Source organism: Ahaetulla prasina, chromosome 11 (genome assembly GCF_028640845.1).
Source record: "Ahaetulla prasina isolate Xishuangbanna chromosome 11, ASM2864084v1, whole genome shotgun sequence".
NCBI lineage: Eukaryota > Metazoa > Chordata > Lepidosauria > Squamata > Colubridae > Ahaetulla > Ahaetulla prasina.
In genome coordinates this window covers 23,109,682-23,134,173 of record NC_080549.1, presented here as the reverse complement: position 1 = coordinate 23,134,173, position 24,492 = coordinate 23,109,682, and the positions used below count along the sequence as shown (strand labels likewise).

General features: G+C 43.9%; 1 protein-coding gene across 8 annotated transcripts in view; it reads left to right on the top strand.

The window, feature by feature from the left end:
* The window catches only part of ZC3H12B (zinc finger CCCH-type containing 12B), an 86,604-nt gene that overhangs the window by 48,170 nt on the left and 13,942 nt on the right, over positions 1-24,492 (top strand). For 4 of the 8 annotated variants that reach the window (XM_058196595.1, XM_058196592.1, XM_058196598.1 and 1 more), the window contains 3 exons: positions 519-603; positions 727-1,472; positions 3,380-3,519. In XM_058196595.1, coding sequence (XP_058052578.1) covers positions 865-1,472; positions 3,380-3,519 — 748 coding nt within the window. In that variant the 5' untranslated portion in view covers positions 519-603; positions 727-864. The remainder of the gene's footprint in view (positions 1-518; positions 604-726; positions 1,473-3,379; positions 3,520-24,492) is intronic. The other 4 variants (XM_058196590.1, XM_058196591.1, XM_058196593.1 and 1 more) reach the window with 1 other exon arrangement.

Here is a 24,492-nt window from a genome sequence, read left to right as displayed (position 1 = left end):
TTTCCACAATTGTTAAGTGAATCACTGTAGTTGTTAATGAATCATGTGGTCATTAAGTGAACCCAGCTTCACCCATTGATTTTGCTTGTTGGAAACTGGCTGGGAAGGTCAGAAATGGCAATTGCATGGCCTCCGGATTCTGTAGCCATTGTACCTACATGCCGGTTGCCAAACACCTGATCACATGATTGTGAGGATGCTGTAACGTTAATAAGTGTAAGTCAGTTGTCAGTCACTGTTTTTGTTTCCATTGTAACTTTGAGTAGTCACTAATTGAATTGATGTAAGTCAAGGACTACCTGTATAAGTGTACAAGAAAAACAAGAGACTTGTAGTTTTTATTTGAGGGAACCACTTTTAATGCTGCTACTTCTCTTTGTAGCATCAAATATGCTGTTTAAAAATTGGTATGGCTTTTGCTGCTACTAAACTTATGCACTTCTGCTTTAGCATAATATGAGGTGTGAATCTGGCCTACATTTAACCAATTTTAGATACCATTGTCTGATCTGTTACAGTATTGTCCCAAGAAGTATTGATTTCTCAAGCAGAGATAATCATAAATGGGCTTCTAACTCGGCATCCCTCAGAATTCCTTTCCGCGTGAGTGGTTCTTTTAGTTTATCTGGATTTGAGACCTAATTTACTTTTCTTATTGTGGCAGATTGCTACTTGTCACTAATTTCATTTTTTCCCTTTTATTTTTCTTCCCTCCCTGCCAAAAAGTTTGCAATTGTTTTTGTGACTCTCACAAATCAAGACTGGTTTAAGAAGCAAGCCACAAGATGATGCAGCAGTGCACACATTCCAGGCACTTTTGGCACTGAGAGCAATTTGAGGGTATCTCACCAGAAGGTCAACGTGATGACGGCCTGGTCTATGGTGGAAAGGCTGAAAATGGAGAAGAGGCATTCCCAAGATGAGAGGACTGTTGAGCAAGACAGCAGGGATTGCAGCACTGAATCTGAAGAATGGACAAGCTCCGAGAGTGAAAATGAGAAACCTTGCATCAAGAACAGCTCCAGCAACACCCTGCCTAGGGAGAAGGACATTCCCCTCCACAAGCCTCACCGGCAGCTTTGCCGCTCTCCTTGCTTGGATCAGCCCAGCTTCTCCCAGAGCAGCCTTCTTCAGGAATTAAAACTGGAAGATGGTAAAGTGAATTCGGACAAAGAATATCAAGCGAAAATTGATTTCGCTTTAAAACTGGGCTATGCAGGGGATCAGATTCAAGCTGTGTTGAACAAGTTAGGGGCGGATGCTCTGATCAATGATATTTTGGCTGAACTTGTGAGGCTTGGCAACAAGGCTGAAAATGAAGGGCCGGGTAGCCTTGGAAGTAGTACTGCTCCCACGGTTGGAACAGCTGCCAAAGAGGTGACCAGCCCCGAGCTGTCCCTGGAGGAGGATGTTGTGGACAGTTCTGACAACTTGAGGCCAATTGTAATTGATGGAAGTAATGTGGCAATGAGGTAATTCATAATTTTGTGCTGTTTTTGTTGCACTTGCGCCCCTCTTTTCTTGTATAAAAACTCTTGAAGGAAATCAGCATCCAGATAAATGTTTATTTCCAGTGTGGATAAGAAAATACAACAATGGATTCAAATGGCAAATTTTGCAAAGTTCCTTGAATTCTGTAGCCAGGTATATCAGATAAAGGTAATACTGGACCACATTTGAGCCCCAAATTTCTATTGCTAAGTTAGACAATTGTTAACTGAGTTTTGCCCCATTTATAACCTTTCTTGCCATGGTTGCAGTAAATTACTGCAGCTGTTACATTAATAACATGATTGTTAAATTAATCTGGCTTCCTCATTGACTTCGCTTGTCAGAAGATCGCAAAAGGGGATCAGATGATCCCCAGGACACTGCAACCGTCATAAATACAAGTCAGTTGGCAAGCATTCAAATTTTGATCACATGCCCATGGGGATTTTGCAATGGTTGTAAGTATGAAAAACGTTGATAAGTCATTTTTTCAGTGCCGTTGTAACTTTGAATAGTTACTAAATGAACTTTTGTAACTCAAGGACTATCTATACTACCTTACAAGGTTTGAATCTGCCCATCCCACTGAGAACATCCTAAAAATGCCCACAAAGGCCCTCCTCACTGAGGATTAGGGAGATGTGGACCATATGGGAGTCCTTTTCTATTATATCCCTGTACATTGAACTTTCTATTCCTGGAGGTCTATGCAGCCCCCTCCTATGGCCCTGTCCCATTGAACTGTTAGCTCTAGATCAACAGCCCCAACCTTTTATGTACCTGGGACATGTACCAGTTCTGTGGAGAGAAGCTTTTCTGTGGACAAGAGGGGGCATGGTTTCACATGCTGCCTGCATCCCACACGTGCACAGATGGAAATTCACTCGTTTGTGCAGTCCCGTTTCTGGTGTCCCACAGACCAGTGCCAGTCTATGGCCCGGGAGTTGGGGACCTCTGCCCTAGTTGATTGTTGGAGGTGTCCATTTTGGGACACACATTTAGAGCTAATGCACCTTGAACTGTTTCTGGCACAATAGTAATCTGCCCAGAGTCTTCTGATTCAGGCATGTTATAAAAACAAATTTATTCCGTTTGGATGCCGCTCGATTCCAGCTGACTCTGGGTGACTCACAACAATAAAATAGCAAAAACAACAGATACAGAGAATGAATCAAAACAGATTAAAAAAAAACCCCTGCAAAATAAACACAAGGTGGCAACTCAGCAACACAGAAGACATAAAAACTCACAAACAGGGTGGTGGTGCTGGTGTCCTATCCACCCTACCCGATGGCCTGGGTAAGAAGCCAAGTCTAGACAGCCCAATGTGTCATCAGGAAGGGAACTATATTGATCTTAGTAACATCTCATCATTGTAGAACAGGGATCTCCAACCTTGGCAATTTTTAAGGCTTGTGGACTTCAACTGCCAGAATTACCCAGCCATCAAGAAAACAGAGTGAAGTTTGCAGGGTCCAATCTTAAGTTGATCACCAGGACCAAACATTCTTCCAAGCTTTCGGCCTCGTCTACAACCCATTCTCAGGGAAATTCTCTCTCTCTAGATTGTGTGCCATTCTCTCTACAGAATGGGCATATATTCTAGAGGCAGAAGTTCCCTGAGAATGGGCTCCAGCACGAGTCTGAAAGCTTGGAAGAATAAACCTTTGGTCCCGATAACTGACTCAGATTAGATCCTGCAATATTATCCTGGGACACATACATTTGCCTTCATTTGCGAGAGTGAAATTTGTCTGCTTTTTTCTAGATCTTTTTAATACTGTCTCCTGAACTTTAATAAACGCCTTTCCCTTATGTATTGCATTTTTATCTCGGCCATCTTCATCAAGATATATCAGAAATCTGTATTATTTTTGTTCATTTTCAGCCATGGAAATAAAGAAGGATTTTCCTGTCGAGGGATTCAGCTTGCTGTTGATTGGTTTCTGGAAAAAGGTCACAAAGATATAACAGTATTTGTGCCAACCTGGAGGAAAGAACAGAGTCGACCAGACGCACCTATTACAGGTAACCATTTTGGGGACTGACATAACTGCTATAAGATCAAAGATGAGGATTTTTCCAATAGGATGACTCAGTTACTCTGTCTACTATAATGGAGGGTATTTGCATACTGTTTTTGCATAATATAATAGAAAAAATTTGCATGACCATTTAAATTTTATGAGCCATCTTAATGCTTGCATTGAGGAACATTTTGAACCACATGAGTTAATTGGTACATATTTTATATTCTAGCTTATTAAATGCTCAATTTGCTTAAGATCGTTTTCATTTTATACAGATAGTCCTCGACTTATGAACACAGTTAAGCCCAAAAGTTATGTTGCTAAGTAAAACATTTGTTAAGTGAGTTTTGCCCCATTGTATGAGTTTCCTGCCACTGTTGTTAAGTGAATCATTGCAAGGTTGTTAACTGAATCTGGCTTCCCAATTGACTTTGCTTGTCAGAAGTTTGCAAAAACGGATCACACGAATCCAGGATACTGCAACGGTCATAAATATGAACCAGTTGCCAAGCATCTGAATTTTGATCATGTGACCCTGGGATGCAGCAATCATTGTAAGTGTGAAAAAATGGTCATAACCAGTGATGAAATCTAAACATTTTCGCTACTGGTTCTGTGGGCGTGGCTTGGTGGTCATGGCTTTGTGGTCATGTGGCCAACAGTCACTCACTGTTAGAGCCAGGAACTGGACATTCTGAAGCACATTCTGCCCTTCTGAAGCCCCCAACGCCTTGAGTTTCCCTCTGTCCATCTGGCTTGACTGCCCAAGCGAACCTGGAGCGTTCTCTTGCCATGCTCTCCATCCTGGAGGGTCGTGCATCCCCCCCGCCAATCCTCCGTATAAACCGCTCACCCTGTTTCTGCAAAGACAGTGCCCCCCACCCTTGCAGGGCAATCCAAAGCGGGGAGGGGGATGCTGCAAAAAAGGCCACCTTCGACCCGTGCTGGCTCCGTGGGGCTTGGGGCTAAAAAACAGCCCACTGGATTCGAACCTGGCCATCTGCCTGCCGGTGCCTCTCCAGGAACTTGGCCCGCAGAGTCCGGCGCTCCAGGGAAAGGAGGCTCAGCTGTGGTGCTGCTTCCCAGCGGCGAAGCATAGTGAGACGGAGAGAAGCCGCTAATGCCTGGCGGGGTGGTAGCCCCCCGCGCAGGGAGAGTTGCAGGCCTTGCTGCGCCACCGCAGAGCCCATGGCGCTTTCCTTTTGGCCTGGTCAGCGGCACTTATGTAGGCGGGCCAGTGCGGGTAGCTCTTCATCTTCCCGAAGAGCAGGTCACTGCACTTGTAGTCACGCAGCCGGCCGAAGCAGAACATGGCGTGGGCAGAGAGGCGTATGCAGCTCTTGCCGAGGCCACCCTGGCCAAGCGATCACCATGAGCGGTTTGTACGGAGGATTGTGGGGGGGATGCATGACCCCCCAGGATGGAGAGAAGACTCCAGGTTCGCTTGGGCAGTCAAGCCAGATGGACAGAGGAAAACTCAAAGCATTGGGGGCATCAGAAGGGCAGAATGTGTTTCAGAATGTCCAGCTTCTGACTCTAACAGTGAGAGTGTTCCAGAAAACCCCTCCTGCAGAAAAGACTCCAAAACCAACATCTTTCAAAGTGTTCCAATCCTCAACTGTCCCATGTCGAAGCATCATTCCAACCACTCCTCCTCCAGATGCGAACCCAGCCTGACCTTGACCGGCAGAAAATGTTATGTCTAATCATCCCTTTCACTACCACCCTCCTCCCCTCCTTTCCCACAGAGGAGAATTGTGGCAGCGCATGGAAGTCTTTGGCCTAGTATGGCTTCCAAAGCTGACAGGCGTCCCCTCTTGCAGAAGAAAATACTTCCTAGAAAAGAAAATAGACAAAACCCAAAATGGGGTTAACGGCTACTAACTCCCCTTCTAACCTCCTCTCCCACCCTCAGGAGGACCTTTAGGTTTGTCAGGGAATTTATCATGACTAGAGCATCAGCATTTACATCCCAGCTTTTTACCCAAGTAGCTTCAGACAATGGGTATCCCTTCCAGTGGACTAAATATTGTAAGCGACCTCTGTATAGTCTAGAGTCCAGGATCTTTTTAATTTCGTAGTGAGTCTCCCCCTGGATTACCAAAGGAGTGGGGGGAGCAGCTGGTAAGGGTCTCAACCTAGATTCCCTAGCCGGTTTCAATAAGCTACTGTGAAACACCGGGTGTATCTTCCCTAATATTCGAGAGAGGTTAAGCCGGATAGTTACCAGGTTAATTACCTTTACAATGGGGAAAGGACCTAAAGAATTTAGGACCAATTTTTTTGCTAGGTAATTCAATCTTAAATATTTAGTAGACAAAAACACTTTATCCCCCACCCAAAACGGGGGTTGAAGGGAGCGGTGCTTGTCGTCTTGGGCTTTATATTTTTCAGCTGCTTCAGCCAAAGCTTTTTTTGTGTCCTCCCACCCTTTTTTCAATGAGTTCATCCAGTCTGTCAGGGACACGGAAGTGGGAGGTTCTATGGGGAGCTCAGGCATCGCCACAAAATCCATGCCGGTGGTTATCCAAAAAGGGGTTAACCCCGTGCTACTGTGTACGACATTATTATATGCTACTTCTGCAAAAGGTAACAGGTCTGCCCAGTTTTCTTGCTGGTAGTTTACATAACACCGAATATACTGTTCCACCATCGAGTTCAATTTTTCTGCCGCCCCGTTAGTCTGAGGTTGAGAAGCAGAGCTAAGTCCCTGGGATGACCCAATGGATCGTAGAAACTCCTTCCAGAACTTAGCCGTAAACTGGACTCCATGGTCTGATATTATCCTCTTTGGAACTCCATGTAGTCTGTAAATGTGCTTCACGAACAGTTTCGCCATTTTCCTCGCCGATGGTAACCCGCCACAGGCGGTGAAGTGGGCTTGTTTGGAAAACAAATCAACGACCGTCCATATCACTGTATTCCCTCTGCTGGCAGGGAGCTCAATGATGAAATCCATAGCAATTTCTTCCCGGGGCCTCGTGGGCTCGGCCACGGGTTGGAGAAAACCAGGGGGTTTCCCGGGTGTGGATTTCATGGCGCAGGTGATGCAGCTCCTCACAAACATCTGCTTTCATTTTCGGCCACCAGAATTGTCTTCTAGTCAAATGGAGGGTTTTCAAAAATCCAAAGCCTCCAAGCCGAGAGTCATGACTTTTGTGAAGTACCGTGAGTCGCATATTGGCTGGTACATAAATCTTGCTCCCCTTCCAAGCTAGTCCTTCCCTTAGGGTCAAGTTCGTTAAGTTGTCTTTGAGCCAGTCATCTGTTCTAAGGGCTAATTTTAGTTGCCTCAATAACCTGCCCTCTGGGACGTTGGCACCACGGCATGGTTGCGCTCGAGCATGAGCTTGGCCCGCTGATTGGGTTTCAGAAAACATAGCGTGCACTATCTCTTCTCGTTGGCTGTCAAATTGAAGCTTCCTCGAGAGGGCGTCAGCTAGTAGGTTCTGCCCCCCTGGGATGTATTTAAGGTTGAAGTGAAACCGTTTGAAGTATTGAGCCCATTGAACCTGTTTAGGGGAGAGTTTTTGAGGGGTCTTTAGGGCCTCAAAGTTTTTGTGGTCTGTCTACACTTTGAATGGTTCCTTCACTCCTTCTAGGAAGTGCCTCCAGGAGAGGAGGATCCACCATACCGCAAAAGCTTCTTTTTCCCAAACCGCCCACCTGCGTTCTGTGTCCGTCAATTTTTTAGAAACGTAAGCGCAGGCATTAGGTCATTTTGGGCATTTCTTTGCATTAAGACCGCTGCTACCGCCACATCGCTTGCATCCGCTTGGATCACAAATGATTTACTCGGGTCTGGGTGCTGGAGAATGGGTTCCATTGCAAATAGGTGTTTCAATTGTTCAAAGGATTTCTGGCAGTTCATTGTCCACGCTAGGGGTTGGTTAGGTTTCGGTTTGCCAGGAGACGGACCAGTCTTTAACAATTCTGTTAATGGAAAGGCAACTTCTGCGAAGGACGGGATGAATTGTCAGTAAAAGTTCGCAAATCCCAGGAAAGTTTGAAGCTGTTTACATGTGCGGGGGGGGGGTTGCCAGTCTAATACTGCCTTTACTTTTCCTGGGTCCATTTCAATCCCCTGGTTTGACACCTGGTAGCCCAGGTAGCCCAAGGATTCCTTATGGAATTCACATTTTGACAGCTTTACGTATAGTTTGGCGGCTAGGAGTTTTTTCAGGACCTGTCTAACTAATTTGATATGGTCTTCCATATTTTCACTGTACAGAATAGAATATAATAGAATTTTATTGGCCAAGTGTGATTGGACACACAAGGAATTTGTCTTGGTGCATATGCTCTCAGTGTACATAAAAGAAAAGATACGTTCATTAAGGTACAACATTTACAACACAATTGATGGTCAATATATCAATATAAATCATAAGGATTGCCAGCAACAAGTTATAGTCATACAGTCATAAGTGGAAAGAGATTGGTGATGGGAACTATGAGACGATTAATAGTAGTGCAGATTCAGTAAATAGTTTGACAGTGTTGATGGAATTATTTGTTTAGCAGAGTGATGGCCTTCGGGGAAAAACTGTTCTTGTGTCTAGTTGTTCTGGTGTGCAGTGCTCTATAGCGTCGTTTTAAGGGTAAGAGTTGAAACAGTTTATGTCCAGGATGCGAGGGGTCTGTAAATATTTTCACGGCCCTCTTCTTGATTCGTGCAATATACAGGTAGCAATTATTTTTTCTGCAATTCTAATTATCCTCTGAAGTCTGTGTAAGAATGTCGTTCAAATAGACAAGAACTCCATTATATAAGTGGCTATGCAGGGTTTCGTTGATGAGCTGCATGAAGACTGTTGGGCCCCCTGAAGTCCAAAAGGCATGATCCGGAACTGGAAACTGCCCAGGGGGCAGTTGAAAGCAGTTTTCCATTCATTGCCATCATGAATGTGGACTCGGTAATAAGCCTCCCGTAAATCTAATTTGGTGAAAACCTTGCCTTTTGCTAGGTGGTTTAATAAGTCTGTCATTAGTGGTAATGGATAGGTTTCTAAAATCAATGGATAATCTTAGAGATCCTTCTTTCTTTTCTTTAAATAGTACGGGTGCAGCCTGTGGTGATTTTGCTGGCTCGATGAACCCTCTGGCTAAGTTGGTGTCGATGTACCTTCTTAATTCAGTAATTTCAGAGGGTGTCATTGAGTACATTCTGGGCTTTGGTAGTTTTGCGCCAGGCTGTAACTCAATTGCACAGTCAGTGGGTCAGTGTGGGGGAAGGAGATTACATTTCTTTTCGCTGAAGGCCTCTGCCAAATCTGCATATGCTTTAGGTATGCGTGGTTCACCCGGAGGTGAGTCTGATACAGTGGCGGCCAGCCCCCTCTGGTGGTTTTCATGGATCGATTGTTTCTCGGGAGGTGGGGGTAGGTTTCAAGGGACCGACATCCCATATAATTTTTCTAAACCGATCTTCCCACTTTATTTATTTATTTATTTATTTATTATTTATTAATCATATTTATATACCGCCCTATCTCCCGAAGGACTCAGGGCGGTTTACAGGCACTTAAAAAACACATAGACACATAAATACACTATAAAAACAATTAAAAAAAACTTATTCTATAAGCCCGTATTTTAAAATATAAAAAATAAAACCCAGTTAAAACCCATAGATTTAAAATCTAGCTCAGTCCTGCACAATTAAATAGGTATGTTTTGAGCCCGCGGCGGAAGGTCCGAAGGTCCAGCTGGCGAAGTCGGGGGTAGTTCGCTCCAGAGGGTGGGAGCCCCCACAGAGAAGGCCCTTCCTGGGCGCCGCCAGACGACATTGCCTCGCTGACGGCACCCTGAGGAGACCCTCTCTGTGAGAGCGCACGGGTCGGTGAGAGGTATTCGTAGCAGTAGGCGGTCCCGTGAAATAACCCGCCCAATGCCATGGAGCGCTTTAAAGGTGGTCACCAAAACCTTGAAGCGCACCCGAAGGCCACAGGTAGCCAGTGCAGTCTGCGCAGGATGGTGTCATACGGGAGCCACGAGGGCTCCATCTATCACCCGCAGCCGCATTCTGACTAACTGCAGCCTCCGGATGCCCTTCAAGGGGAGCCCCATGTAGAGAGCATTGCAGTAATCCAGGCGAGACGTCACGAGTGCGTGAGTGACCGTGCATAGGGCATCCCGTCCAGAAAGGCGCAACTGGCGCACCAGGCGAACCTGGTAGAACGCTCTCCTGGAGGCGGCCGTCAAATGATCTTCTAAAGACAGCCGCTCATCCAGGAGGACGCCTAAGTTGCGCACCCTCTCCATCGGGGCCACTGACTCGCCACCGATGGTCAGCCGGATTTAGCTGACTGTACCGGGATGCCGCATCCACAGCCACTCTGTCTTGGCGGGATTGAGCTTGAGCCTGTTTCTCCCCATCCAGACCCGTCGGCCTCCAGACACGGGACAGCACTTGATAACCGTTGGGGTGGTCCGTGTAGAAAAGTACAGCTGGGTGTCATCCGATACAGCTGGTACTTTACACCGAAACCACTGATGATCTCACCCAGCGGCTTCATGTAGATGTTGAACAGAGGCGAGAGGATCGACCCCCGCGGCACCCCACAAGTGAGGCGCCTCGGGCCGACCTCTGCCCCCTGTCAACACCGACTGCGACCGGTCGGAGAGATAGGAGGAGAACCACCGATAAACGGTGCCTCCCACTCCCAATCCCTCCAACCGCGCAGCAGGATACCATGGTCGATGGTATCGAAAGCCGCTGAGAGGTCTAATAGGACCAGGGCAGAGGAACAACCCCTATCCCTGGCCCTCCAGAGATCATCCACTAACGCGACCAAAGCCGTCTCCGTGCTCCGTGCTGTAACCGGGCCGGAAACCGGACTGGAACGGGTCTAGATAGACAGTTTCATCCAGGTGTAAGGAAACTGATATGCCACCATACTCTCTACAACCTTCGCGGCGGGTTGGAGACCGGACGATAATTACCTAAAACAGCCGGGTCCAGGAAGGCTTCTTGAGGAGGGCCTCACCACCGCCTCTTTCAAGGCGGCCGGAAGACGCCTCCACCAAAGAAGCAATCGAATCGCCTGAGCCAGCCTCGTGTCACCTCCCGAGTGGCCAGCACCAGCCAGGAGGGCACGGGTCCAGTAAACACGTGGTGGCATTCAGCCTACCCAACAACCTGTCCATGTCCTCGGAGCCACAGGGTCAAACTCATCCCAAACAATATCGCCAAGACCACCCTCGAGCATCTCACCCGTGTCACCGCAATCTTGGTCCAGACCATCCCGTTGAACGATTTTATCGATAGATAACCGTTAAACTCCTCAGCACGTCCCCTGCAACGGGTCATCCCGCCTCCCCTGGTGTAGGAGGGAGCGAGTCACCCAGGCAGGGCGGCTGGGCGGTTATCTGCCGATGCAATGAGGGAGGAGGCGAGCTACGCTTCCTCAATGCCACTAGGTAAGTCCTAGTATAGGACTTCACTAGTGTCCGATCAGCTTCCGAACGGCCAGACCTCCAGGAACTCTCTAGGCGCCTTCTCCGCGCTTCATCCCTCTCAGCTCCTCGGAGAACCAAGGAGCCGGTTGGGACCTGCGCCGGGTCAGAGGCCGCAAAGGCACGACACGGTCTAAGGCCCCCGCCGCGGCCCGTTCCCAGGCCGCAACAAGTTCCTCAGCCGGGCCGGGGGCCAGGCCCTCAGGAAATGGCCCAAGGTCCGTCCGAACCCATCCGGGCCCATCAGGCGCCTGGGACGGAACCAACGTATCGGCTCCGTCTCCCTGCGGTGGTGAATGGCGGTCAGAAAGTCCAGGCGAAGAAGAGAGTGATCTGACCATGACAAAGGTTCAGTGACTATTTCCTTTAAGTCCAGATCTCTCAACCACTGACCAGAGAGAAAAATCAGGTCCAGAGTGCCACCCCCAATGTGAGTAGGGCCATCAACTACTTGGGTCAGGTCCAAGGCCGTCATGGAAGCCATGAACTCCCGAGCTGCCGTCGATGACGAGCCGGAAGATGGCAGTTAAAGTCCCCATGACTAAAAGTCTGGGGGTCTCAACTGCCACCCCAGCCAGCACCTCCAGGAGCTCGGGCAGGGCGGCTGTCACGCAGCAAGGAGCCAGGTACGTGACCAGCAAGCCCATCTGACACCTATGACCCCACCTCACAAGAGGATTCCTTATGGAATTCACATTTTGACAGCTTTACGTATAGTTTGGCGGCTAGGAGTTTTTTCAGGACCTGTCTAACTAATTTGATATGGTCTTCCATATTTTCACTGTACAGAATAGAATAGAATAGAATTTTATTGGCCAAGTGTGATTGGACACACAAGGAATTTGTTTTGGTGCATATGCTCTCAGTGTACATAAAAGAAAAGATACGTTCATCAAGGTACAACATTTACAACACAATTGATGGTCAATATATCAATATAAATCATAAGGATTGCCAGCAACAAGTTATAGTCATACAGTCATAAGTGGAAAGAGATTGGTGATGGGAACTATGAGACGATTAATAGTAGTGCAGATTCAGTAAATAGTTTGACAGTGTTGATGGAATTATTTGTTTAGCAGAGTGATGGCCTTCGGGGAAAAACTGTTCTTGTGTCTAGTTGTTCTGGTGTGCAGTGCTCTATAGCGTCGTTTTGAGGGTAAGAGTTGAAACAGTTTATGTCCAGGATGCGAGGGGTCTGTAAATATTTTCACGGCCCTCTTCTTGATTTGTGCAGTATACAGGTCCTCAATGGAAGGCAGGTTGGTAGCAATTATTTTTTCTGCAATTCTAATTATCCTCTGAAGTCTGTGTAAGAATGTCGTTCAAATAGACAAGAACTCCATTATATAAGTGGCTATGCAGGGTTTCATTGATGAGCTGCATGAAAACTGTTGGGCCCCCTGAAGTCCAAAAGGCATGATCCGGAACTGGAAACTGCCCAGGGGGCAGTTGAAAGCAGTTTTCCATTCATTGCCATAATGAATGTGGACTCGGTAATAAGCCTCCCGTAAATCTAATTTGGTGAAAACCTTGCCTTTTGCTAGGTGGTTTAATAAGTCTGTCATTAGTGGTAATGGATAGGTTTCTAAAATCAATGGATAATCTTAGAGATCCTTCTTTCTTTTCTTTAAATAGTACGGGTGCAGCCTGTGGTGATTTTGCTGGCTCGATGAATCCTCTGGCTAAGTTGGTGTCGATGTACCTTCTTAATTCAGTAATTTCAGAGGGTGTCATTGAGTACATTCTGGGCTTTGGTAGTTTTGCGCCAGGCTGTAACTCAATTGCACAGTCAGTGGGTCAGTGTGGGGGAAGGAGATTACATTTCTTTTCGCTGAAGGCCTCTGCCAAATCTGCATATGCTTTAGGTATGCGTGGTTCACCCGGAGGTGAGTCTGATACAGTGGCGGCCAGCCCCCTCTGGTGGTTTTCATGGATCGATTGTTTCTCGGGAGGTGGGGGTAGGTTTCAAGGGACCGACATCCCATATAATTTTTCTAAACCGATCTTCCCACTTGATAGTGGGCGCCCATTTGTCCAGCCAGGCTAGGCCTAGTATAAGAGATTCTGACATTTTTGGAATTACTATGAACCTTATAAGTTCGTGATGTTTTCCAGTGTTTAGGCCAATCAGTTCTGTAATTTGGGTGGCTGGGACTCCGCCAGTCAATGTTCCATCAACTTGGTGGAATTTTATAGGGTGTTTTAAGGTTAGTGTTTCGATACCTAGTTGGTTCACAACTGCCATCCCTATTAGACATCTGGTACAGCCGGTGTGTACACCTCTTGCACCTCTTTCCTTTCCCCCCGCCTGGAATTATTAAGTTAACTTTAATAGCGAAAAGGGGAATGGGTGCACTTACCATAGGGTCATCCTCTCCGGCAGGGTCGTCAGGAGGTGTTCCAGCCGAAAGAGGTGCCTTTGTTTCTTCAGTGGGGAGGGGAACGTCTACAGCTTGTCTTGCGAATCGAGTGGTGTTTGTGTTTCCTATTGGAAGTTTTTTCCCTCGGGCTGCAGTTGGTGACCTAATTTGCCACAGCGGTAGCATTTTATAACCGTCAGTGATTGATGGGTTGAGGGTGTTGCAGGTTTAGAGAGGGGAGGTCTGGCCAATGGTCTTCGGGAAGGTTTTTCGGTAGAGGTGGTGGGGACGGGGTTGATTTCTCTGTCCAGAGCTATGGATATATTGTATCAGTCATTCAATTGATCAGGTACTCCCCGTATGCTACAGGCTTTTCTGATTTCTTGATTGATTGCCTCTTTGAAATAGTGGAGGAGAATGCGGTTTGGCCAATGGCTGAGGTTTCCTGCTACTCGTCTGAAGTCCCATACAAATTCTTTTAAGGGTCTGTTGCCTTGTTTCATTGTTTTTAAGGTGGCTTCGCTTTCTGCAATACGGTCCTCATCTTCGAATCTGGCTCTGAGCAGTGCCACAAATCCTGCAATATCATTTAATTCTGGAACGTGTTCATTGTGGAGCTGGGCAATCCATTCAGAGGCCTCTCCCTCATTCATGCCATCGGAAGTGGTATTTATCAAGTCTCTTTTCGATCAGTATTGATGTCTAAATTGATCTACTTGAGCCCAGATTCTGCTGAGAAAGTAAGCTAGTTTGTGTAGTGTGCCGTCAAAAGTTGCTTTGAAGAGAGGTGGGGCTGGTGGAGGGGGCGGGGGTGTGTGGCTGGGCTGCTGGTAGTTGGGGAGGAATTTGTGGGACAACTATTCAGGTTGCTGAATAGAGGGAGGGGAAAGCTGCTGAGACAGGTGTTGGTTGCTGAGTTGCAGAGGGGGGTGGGATCCCCCCCCCCGTTGCTGGATCAAAGTTCCTTGTAATGTATTGGCTGAAGGGCCGTATGAAAACCAGGGAGGTCCATGGAAATTTGGAATGGGAACAGCTGGCAGCCACTGACATTGGACCCATTCTTGTCCTGGATAGAACGCCCAGCCTGGGGGGATGGAAGCAGGGGGAGGGAGTGCTGGGCCTGGCAGGTGGAAGGTGTCTGTCGGGGGGTTGAACCCCCCAAGCCATTTTTGTTGGGTGCATTCCAGACATGTAAATTCCTTGCTGTGCATGGGAGGTGATCGGATGCCCTCTGGAGTCATTGGATTGGGCTTGAGCCTCCCCAAGTTTCCCCTCTTTGCGAGGGGGAAAGATGAGCCTAGGTTGGGTTAAGTTCCATTTTTCGGCTCCCAACTCCCAAATGTTCAGAATGGCAACTTCTCCAGGAATCAGATTCCTTGAGCCACGCTCCTAGCTCTCGAGCAGTTTCTGCAGCTTCGAGGCTCCATACCACGTCTTCCTATGGGGAGAATTTGATATCGATAAGTTCCTGAGCCTCTGGCCCCATTGCCCCCTCTAGGACTTCTTCTTCTTTCCTCTCCATTTTTTCGCTGGGGTCTTGCACCACCTCAGGATTTTGGCAGATGCTGGGGCCCAGTACCCTTAACGGCCTCCCAGGGAGGGGGGAGTGCCGCCATTATCAAAAGGGAGTTTCAGTTTAATGTCAGCCTTCCAGAAAACCCCTCCTGCAAAACCAACATCTTTCAAAGTTCTTTTACTGGCATAGGTAAACTGGCACAGTTGGAGGAAAACCGAAACTGAGGATTCCGGTTTCTCCCTCAGTAATACAAACCCCAAAATCTCCACCCTCATGACCCCTCTGCCGGTCACATGTTCCAATCCTCAACCGTCCCATGTCAAAGCATCACTCCAACCACTCCTCCTCCAGATGCGAACCCAGCCTGACCTTGACCGGCAGAAAATGTTATTATGTCTAATCATCCCTTGGACTACCACCCTCCTCCCCTCCTTTCTCACAGAGGAGAATTGTGGCAATGCATGGAAGCCTTCGGCCTAGTATGGTTTCCAAAGCTGACAGAGTGACTGCAAGTTGAAATGGGGTGGGCGCATGTGCCGCAGCCTAGGGATGTCTGCTTACCTCCCCAGAACACTGCCACTGACCACTCTCAGCTCCAGCTCAGCGTCTGCGTTTCCACCAAGGGCTGGCCACTAACCCACTGGCCGGGACGGACCTCAGAAGGCAAGCAGGGGTGGGGACCGCCTGGAATGGAGGCAAGCATAGCAGGCTCCCTTCCCCGCACTCCCTTCCCCACAGCCCTGCCATGCTTGCCTGCCTTCTATGTGGCCTTCCATTTGCCTGCCTTCGAAAGCTGGCCACGTGTACGCTCGGAAGGCCGCGTGGAAGGCAGGGAAGCATGGCAGGACTGCAGGCCGCAGATTGATTTGGGGGCGTGGCCAGCCAGCAATTGCTACTGGTTTGGCAAACCAGCCCCAATCTCCTCTACCAGTTCTCCGAAACTGGTCCAAACCAGTAGCATTTCACCCAGGGGTGAAATCTATTTTTTTTTTGCCACCAGTTCTGTGGGTGTGGCTTGGTGGGGGCTTGGTGGGCGTGTGACTGGGTGGCCGGAGCCAACATGACGTTACTCACATCACTCTTTCTTTCTTCTCTTTCTCTCTCTCTCTCTCCCTTCCTTTCTTTTTCTTTCTTCTCCCTCTCTTTTTTTTTTCCTTCCTTCCTTTCTTCTCTCTTCCCGCTGCATTGGGGCTGTTATTTTGGTGGGGATGGCAGCCGACCGAGCCAACTGCCCCACATTCCAGCCGCCCAGGAAGCCTTACCCTGCCTCCACTTGCTAGCCCTGCATCCTGTCACTCGCTGGTTGCTTCTCTGCCCAATCTTAACGCCGCCAACGCTGCTTCTGCTGGGAGACCGGCTGGATGCAGCCGAATGAGGCTTACTGTCCTGCCACAAGTAATAGAAAGTGTCTAGGATCCAGACTACAGTCAGATGAGAAAAGAGAGCAAGAGAGCGATAGGGAAACGGCAACACCCGATTTTCAGGCAAGCATGGCAGGGCTTCGGGGAAGGGATTAAGGTGCTAACTCCTTCCCCGAAGCCATTGATATCTTGGTCTTCCTTGGTCTCTCTCACTCTCTTTTTGCTCTGCGGGACTAAGCCAGGAGACAAGAGCACCAACAAACAGCTGTGACTGCTTGAGCCAGCCAAAGAAGGGAGGGAGGGAGAGAGAATTGGGTGTTGCTGTTTCCCCATCACTCTCTCACTCTCTCGCTCTCTTTTCTATTCTCCCCAAGAACTGAAACTTTTTTCAGCTGACTCGGAGCCCCCAGGCAGCCCGGAGGTCCTTCAATGAGGCGGATCCGGTCTAATACCATTGTGTTCCTGATCGTAGCCTGAATCCTAGGCACTTTCTATTAATTGTGGCAGGAATGAGGAAGCCTCATTCAGCTATGTCCAGAACCAGATGCTGAGTGGGTGTGAGGAGGTCGTGGGTGGGGGGGAAGGAAAGGAAGTGTTTGGAGGTATGGAAGTGTCAGCCGAGTGTGTGGGGAGATTGGCTGGCGAGGAGGAAGAGATGGAGTGGCAAAGCGGTGGGGGTGGGCGGAGCAGCATGGCTTGTGCCACGGGAATTGGTGTATTTATTCCATCATTTTTCTCCCGAAGCCCTGCCTTACTTGCCTAACTTCTACATGGGCTTCAGCTTGCCTGCCTTCACAAGCTGGCCACTGGGACGCTGGGAAGGCAGGATGGAAGGCAGGTAAGCATGGCAGGATTGCGGGCCGTGGACCGGTTCTGGGGCGTGGCCAGCCAGCCATTGCTCCCAGTTCAGCGAACCAGCCCCAGTCTTCGCTACCTACTCGCCCGATCCAGTCCGATCTGATAGCATTTCACCCCTGGTCATAACTCACTTTTTTCAGTGCCATTGTAATTTGAACAGTCACTAAATGAACCGTTGTAAGTCAAGGACTACCTGTACTCACTTTTAATATATTGTGAGCCCTGTCAAAAGTGGGATATAAATTAACACAAATGTAGTATCAGTGTCTCCCCCCCTCCCCCCTTGACTGATTTTTCTGGAAACCAAAATGGAATTAAGGAAGAGCACAACGGGGAAAATTTTGTGTGCAAAGAATATTCTGCAAATTACTGGAATAATTTATTAATCATTTGGGGAAGTAGCTTTAGTATTTCATAACTTCAGGAATAGCTTCAATCAGCTTCATCTGGCAAGTCCTTTTGGGGAAAAGAAATTATCAGAGTATTGATGACATTTTAGGAAAGAAAGAGATGCTGAAAGGATTTAATCCCATTCTGTCTCTTACTTGTGAATTGAAGTAGAGGCTTTTGAGGCTTTTCTATGAGCCAGAAAAATTGTGGCCCCATCACAGGAACACTTGCTGTAAGGATGAAAATGACTCCATTATCTTGACTCCAAACAAGCATTATCTTGAGTTTCTGAAGCTGTAGTCTAGAGTTTTTCTAACACTTTTTTTCTTGCTGTCCTTTAGAATTCCTCATTCATACATTTCTTTTTTTAAAAAGTTTTTTATTTTTTAGAAACATACAAACATAAAAGTATCTTCCATTCAAATTTCAAATACAATGTGTCGGTCTGTGGGTTAAATTTTTGTGCAAACAACAATTACCTATCATTAGTTTAATCATCCATTTTATCATCCAATCAAGTATTTTAATCAATTAATCTCTAATAATCATTCTAGAACAATATTTTATCTTATTACCCTATTTTATCCATCATTTTGAAACATATCATTCAATGGTTTAATTTATTAAAAACTCCACACTTCTTTATCATAATTTCCCTTCTAACCATTGGTAAAATAAATCCCATACTTTATAAAATTGCTTATCTTCCTGTTCTCTAATTTCAAACATCAATTTACTCATTTCTGCACAATCCATTATTTTCTTTATAATTTCATCCTGCAATGGCAATTTCTCATTTCTCCAATTCCTTGCAAATACAATTCTAGCTGCTGTTATTACATTCACAATCAAATATCTCAATTCTCTACTATAGGTTTCGGGTATAATTCCCAATAAAAAAACGTCTGGTTTAAAGTCTATATGTTTCTTTATCATTTTCTCCAACCATGTATATATTAGCTTCTACGCAAGTCCACCACATACTGTATGATAGAAGGATCCAGGTGTCTGTTGACATTTCCAACATTTTTCGGATTTATTCTTGAACATTCTGGCTATTCTTGTCAGGGGTAGGTGCCACCTGTAAAACATCTTATACAAATTTTCTTTATATGCAGTAGACATCGTCATCTTATAGTTTTGAGTCCACAATTTCTGCCATATTTCTAGATCAATACCATGCCCAAAATTTTCCCCCCCAGCAATCATAGTCTCTTTTACTTATTCTTCTAATTTAATCTCTAATAGATAACTATAAAGCTTTCTAATTAAATTGTCATCCATACCTGTTAAAATTTTATCTAGGTTGGTCAAATTATTATAGAAACCTTCTATTTTAAAATCTTTATCGTACCTAGAACATATTTGCAAATATGAAAACCAATTCAATTTTATACCTTGTGTTTCTAGGTCCTGAATTGTTTTTAATTCACCCTTTTCATTCAGTAGTTCATTATATCTAACAATTTGTTGCTTTCTAAATATTAATATGAGAATGCCTCAATCGTTGATACCCAAAATGGGATTTTTAAATAGTGATCTTTCTTAATTCTTTCCCAATTTAGTAATAAAGCCTCTCTTATAAAGTGTCTTCTGAAGTCCCTTGTATTTTCGCTTCTCCGTACCATACAAAAGCATGCCAACCCAATAATAAATCATGACCTTCCAATGTAAAAATTCTAGTATTTCCTAAATTTATCCATTCTTTTATGCACATTAAACTTGCAGCTTGATAGTATAACTCCCAATTTGGCAGACCAAAACCACCTCTTAACCTTACATCTTGTAGCAATTTTAATTTTATCCTTGCTTTCCTGCCCTGCCAAATGTATTTCAATATTATCTTATTCAGTTCTTCAGAGTAACCTTTACCCAATTTCATTGGAATAGTCTGAAACAGATATAAAATTCTAGGCAATATGTTCATCTTAATTGTTGAAATTCTTCCAATCAATGATAATTGCAAATTCTCCCATCTTGCCAGATCAGATATAATTTGTTGTTTTAATTTATTATAGTTATTCTCTTTAAATGTACTGCATCTTGCTGTCAAATATATTCCAAGGTATTTCACCTTATTGGTAATCTGCATCTCCGAACGTTCTACCACTTCAGTTTTTTGTTTTGTTAACATATTTTTTGTTAAAATCTTCATTTTTTTCTTTATTTATTTTCAGCCCTGCCACTTTACCATATTCTCCTATCTTATCTATCGATCTAATTATAGATTCTAATGGATCCTCCATAATAAAGATTAAGTTGTCTGCAAAGGCTTGTAGTTTATATTCTTCTTTTTGAAGTTTCATGCCTTTTATTTCTTCATCCTCTCTTTCTATTTAAAACTTCCAATGTTAAAACAAACAATAGAGGTGACAGTGGGCAGCCTTGTCTTATGCCTTTTTTGATTTGGATCGAGTCTGTCAATTCCCCACGAATCATTATTTTAGTTGATTGTTTCTGGTATATGGCTTCTATAGCATTAGTAAACTTTCCACTAAAGCCCATCTGTTCCAATTGCAAAAACATAAAATGCCAGTTCACGTTATCAAACGCTTTCTGTGCATCAAAAAAAGATCAAGGCCATCTGTTTTTCCGGATGAGCCTCATAGTATTCTAATGTGTTTAAAACTATCCTCATATTGTCTTTAATGTGTCTCTTGGGCAGAAAGCCATTTTGATCAGAATGTATAAAGTTATTTAAGTATCTTTTAAGTCTTTCCACCAGTATTAAAGCGAAGATTTTGTAATCTGAGTTTAACAAAGATCTAGGTCTATAATTCTTAATTTGCTGCAAGTCCATCTCCTCTTTCGGAATAAGTGTTATATAAGCCTCAGTCTATGTCTCCGGTAACTTCTTCTTTAACATTACTTCATTCATAACTTCTAATAATGGGAGCCCCCAGTGACTCCTGAAATGTCTTATAATACTCTGCTGGCAGAGTGCTTTCCCCTTTTTTGACTTTTTAAGTGCTTCAATCAATTCCATAATTGTTATATTCTCTTCCAACATCATTTCAGTATCTTTGGAAATCTGTGGTAGAGTCACTTTCTGTAAATATTGTTTTACTTTTTCTTCTGTTTTCTTGTTCATATAGCTTCCTATAAAAAATTCTTGTACAATTTTTTTCTTCTCATCATTCCCGTATCTGAGTTGGCCTTGATCATCCATTAGTCTTAGAATTTTCCAGGATTCTTGCTCCTTTTTCAGTTTATAAACTAGCCACCTACCTGGTTTATTAGCATTTTCAAAATAATTCTGCTTTGCGCCTCTAATTCTTCTTTTTCAATTAAAACCATTTTATGTTTAATTAGTTCCATTTTCATTTTAATATCTTTTTTATCCGGAAATTTCTGTAGCTCATCCTCTAGTTTCTTGTGGTTAGCTTCTAATGTTTTATAAGTTTGCCTTTTCATTGCATTTTTTTTCCTTATATAGTTTATCATTAAACCTCTTGCACAAGCCTTCACTGTATCCCATTGGTTCTGTAGTGTTGTATTCTCTTTTTTATTTTCCTTGAAGAAATAGGCCAGCTCCTTCTCCATTTTCTGTAGAAATTCCTTGTCTTTTAGTATTATAGTATTTAAGGTCCATCTAGTTCTTTTTCTTTGACCTTTCCATTTCATTATTATATGATTATGATCCAACCAGGGGCTGGTTTCTATATCAATTTCTTGAATATTGAGAGTCAATTCCATTGTCATCCATATCATATCTATCCTGGACCATGATAAATGCCTATTCGAGAAAAAAGTATATTGTCTATTTGTTGGGTTTCTTTCTCTCCAAACATCTTTTAGGTTTATTTCCTCCACCATCCTGAAAAAGGATTAGGGAAGGGTTTTCCTGCTTTTTTTCATTGTCTTCTGTGCTCTATAATCAATATTTCCATCAACTACCCCATTAAGATCTCCCAACATGCAGATATTTTCATAGTCCAATTCTATAATTTTCATGTGTAGTTTTCTATAGAAGTCTTCTTGGTTATCATTTGGAGCATATACAGCTACTATAAGTATTTTCATATCGTTTTCTATTATTTCCACCATCAAAATTCTACCATTTTTGCCAGTGTATATTTTCTTCTCCCCAATCATATTTTTTTATATATAAGGCTATTCCCCTTTTCTTGCATTGTGGCAGTGAGGTAAATACTTTCCCCAATTTTGAATGTATCAATAAATGTTCGGGCTGTCTTTTGATGTGTACTTCTTGTAAACAAATTATATCTGCTTGTAGTATCTCTAATTTGTGAAATATTTTACTTCTTTTAGCTGATGAATTATGTCCATTTATATTTACTGTTATCCATTTTCTCTCTTCCATATTACGCTTTTTAGTTAGGGTTTATAGCTCTAGTTGATCTTGGTTCACGTTGTGGTCTAGCTTCCGTCTTACCATCCATTGCACCTTGTTCTTTTCCAAGCAACGCCAGCAGTTCTGTCTCCTGTAATTCAATCAATGAGACTTCTCCACTTGTATCCGTTTCTGTCTCCTTAAGATGTTCTGCATGAAATTCTCTGGCTTTGTCTAGTGAATCAATTCTATATTTTTGCTATTGCCATGTAAACATCCGTCCTTCTGGAGCCAGCCATCTATAATTCACACCTTTCTGTAATAAAGATTTTGATCAGAAAAAAGTATTCTCTTCGCTTCTCTCTCACTCTCCTTGGAACTCATTTCAGAACAACAATTTCCTTGCCTTTGTATTTCAATGGCTTGTCTCTCACCGCCTGTAATATTTGCGCTTTAATAGACTTTTTGGCGAATCTGATATGAACCTCTTGGAAGATTGTGTCTTGTTGCATATCTTGTGTAGACTCTAAAAATCTCGTCAGTATTGTCCATCATCCTTTCTTTGTCAATTTCCAAGGCCTCAGATAAGATTTCTATCATTTTCTCTGCCAGATTTTCTCCCTTCTCTTCTTCTATATTTTGAAATCTAAGATAAAATTCCGCTCTATCCATCTCCTATCCTAAGGCTCCACTTTTGTCTTTTTCGACCTATTCCAACCTACTATCAATATCTCTAATTTTTTTTAATCTCTTTGTTCGTCTCTTTCTTCAATCCCTTGAAGTCTATTTTCATATTTTTTCATTATTTGATGCATGTTCTCAACCTTTTCATGTGTTTTCTCCATTCTCTGCTCAATTGTTTGTGTTCTTTGCTCAATTTTTTCTATTTTTTGTTCAATTTTCTCTGATTTCAATTCAGTGCTTCCCACATCTGTTTGCAACTTTTGAATTCCCTGCCAGATCATTTGAAGTGAAATTTCCTTTTCCTTCTCCTGTTGAAGCATTGTTTGTATCGAGCGTTGACTGCCTGATGGTGAAGAAGCAGATGTTGTAGCTGATCCATATGTCATAGCTTTTCTGCTCATTATGATGTAGGAAATATCCAAAATAGGGCCAAAAAAGGAAAAAACAGAGACAAGCCCAAAAAGAGAGAGAGAGAGAGAGGAAAAAAAGTACAAAAATTCCACTAAAGGTTTTTCAGACTCTTGTTTGTCTTAATCTTGTGTGTCTTAATCCTTTTTGCCTCAATCGCAGAAAGGGAAGAAAAAGCCTAGATAATAAGCCAATAGAAAAAAAAAAGAAATAAAAATAAAATAAAAAATAGAAAGTGCTCTCTATCTCTCTTTTCTTCCTTCTTCCAAAAAAGAAAGAGAAAAATAAAAAGTAAAAAAATAAAAAAGCGAAAAAGGAGGAGAAGAAAAGAAAAAAAATCTCTCTTTTAACGATTCACCAATATTTATCTAACAGCTCTCTTCCTGAGTCGCTGTATTCTTTAGAAATAAGTCCTTTTTTCAGGCTCTTACCAGTGATAGTACCCGGTGGAGCACCTGTGTAAACAATGTTTCTCAATTTCTTCGAAGCTCTCACCCACTATCCAAATATACAAAGTATCAAGCCCTTCAAGGTTAGTATTCAGAATTACAAAATAACAAAGAGATAACAATAATAATAATAAAAAAAATAATTTTTCAAACCAGTAGATGGCAGTGTTGATTCATTCTTCATTCTTCCCGTCCCTTAAAAAATTCTTACTTGCATAATAAGGCAGGAAAAAGAGTAGAAAAAATAGAAATAAAATATAACAATTGTTCCAAAGAGAGCCTTAACTGTTATTAATCCTTACAAGTATAAATTATGGTTCTAACAGACTCCAGTCCAGTTTCAATATTTTCTCAAATATGGGCGTTCTCTCCAACATAAAACTTTTTTAAAAGGCAGGATAATAAATTTTTCCCTTCAAAGTCTTAATTTTGCCGCTTACTTTCTTTTCCCTCTATTTTATCTTCTTTTTAATTCTCAGGGTGTTTCCAAAAAAAAATTAGTAAAAAAATCTCTCACCACACGGGCACATTACTTCAGTCTTTCTGTCAGGGAGCTGTCCCAACTTCAGCAGCTTCTTAAGCCAGATCTTCTTCCCCAGAAAAGAGGGGTTTTCCTGGGTCCACTGGGGATTTTGCAGTATCCCCAGGGTCCACAGGAGGTGCCCTGAACTATCACTGTCCGGACTGGACCATCCAGATGAAGAGAATTTCGCCAGTTATCCCGGAGCAACCAGGAAACCGGATGTGTCGCAGCGACATCAGCTCCGCCTCATACATTTCTCTAGATGGAGAAGTTGCTGCTTCCTTGACAGAGGAGCTAACTTTCCAAACAAGCACCATCTAGTGAAAGAAGATGACAACAAATGTCAATGAATTCTGGAATTTTTAAGGATTTTGTTGAATGATTTGGAGAAAACCCTTGTGCATTTTTGTCACCCCCTCCCCCCATATGGTTTCCTTTCATTTCACTATATTTAATCTTAAACTTATTAAACCTCTCTTATGCCCACCTAACAGTTTGAAAGCATACAAATGCAAGTAGATTAATAGGTATCACTTCGGTAGGAAGATAACAGCATTCCATGTGCCTTGACATATAGTCATACTGGCCACATGACCATGAATTGTCTTCGGACAATGCTGGTTCCCTTGGCTAAGTAACTGAGATGAGCAGCACCCCCTATAGGTGG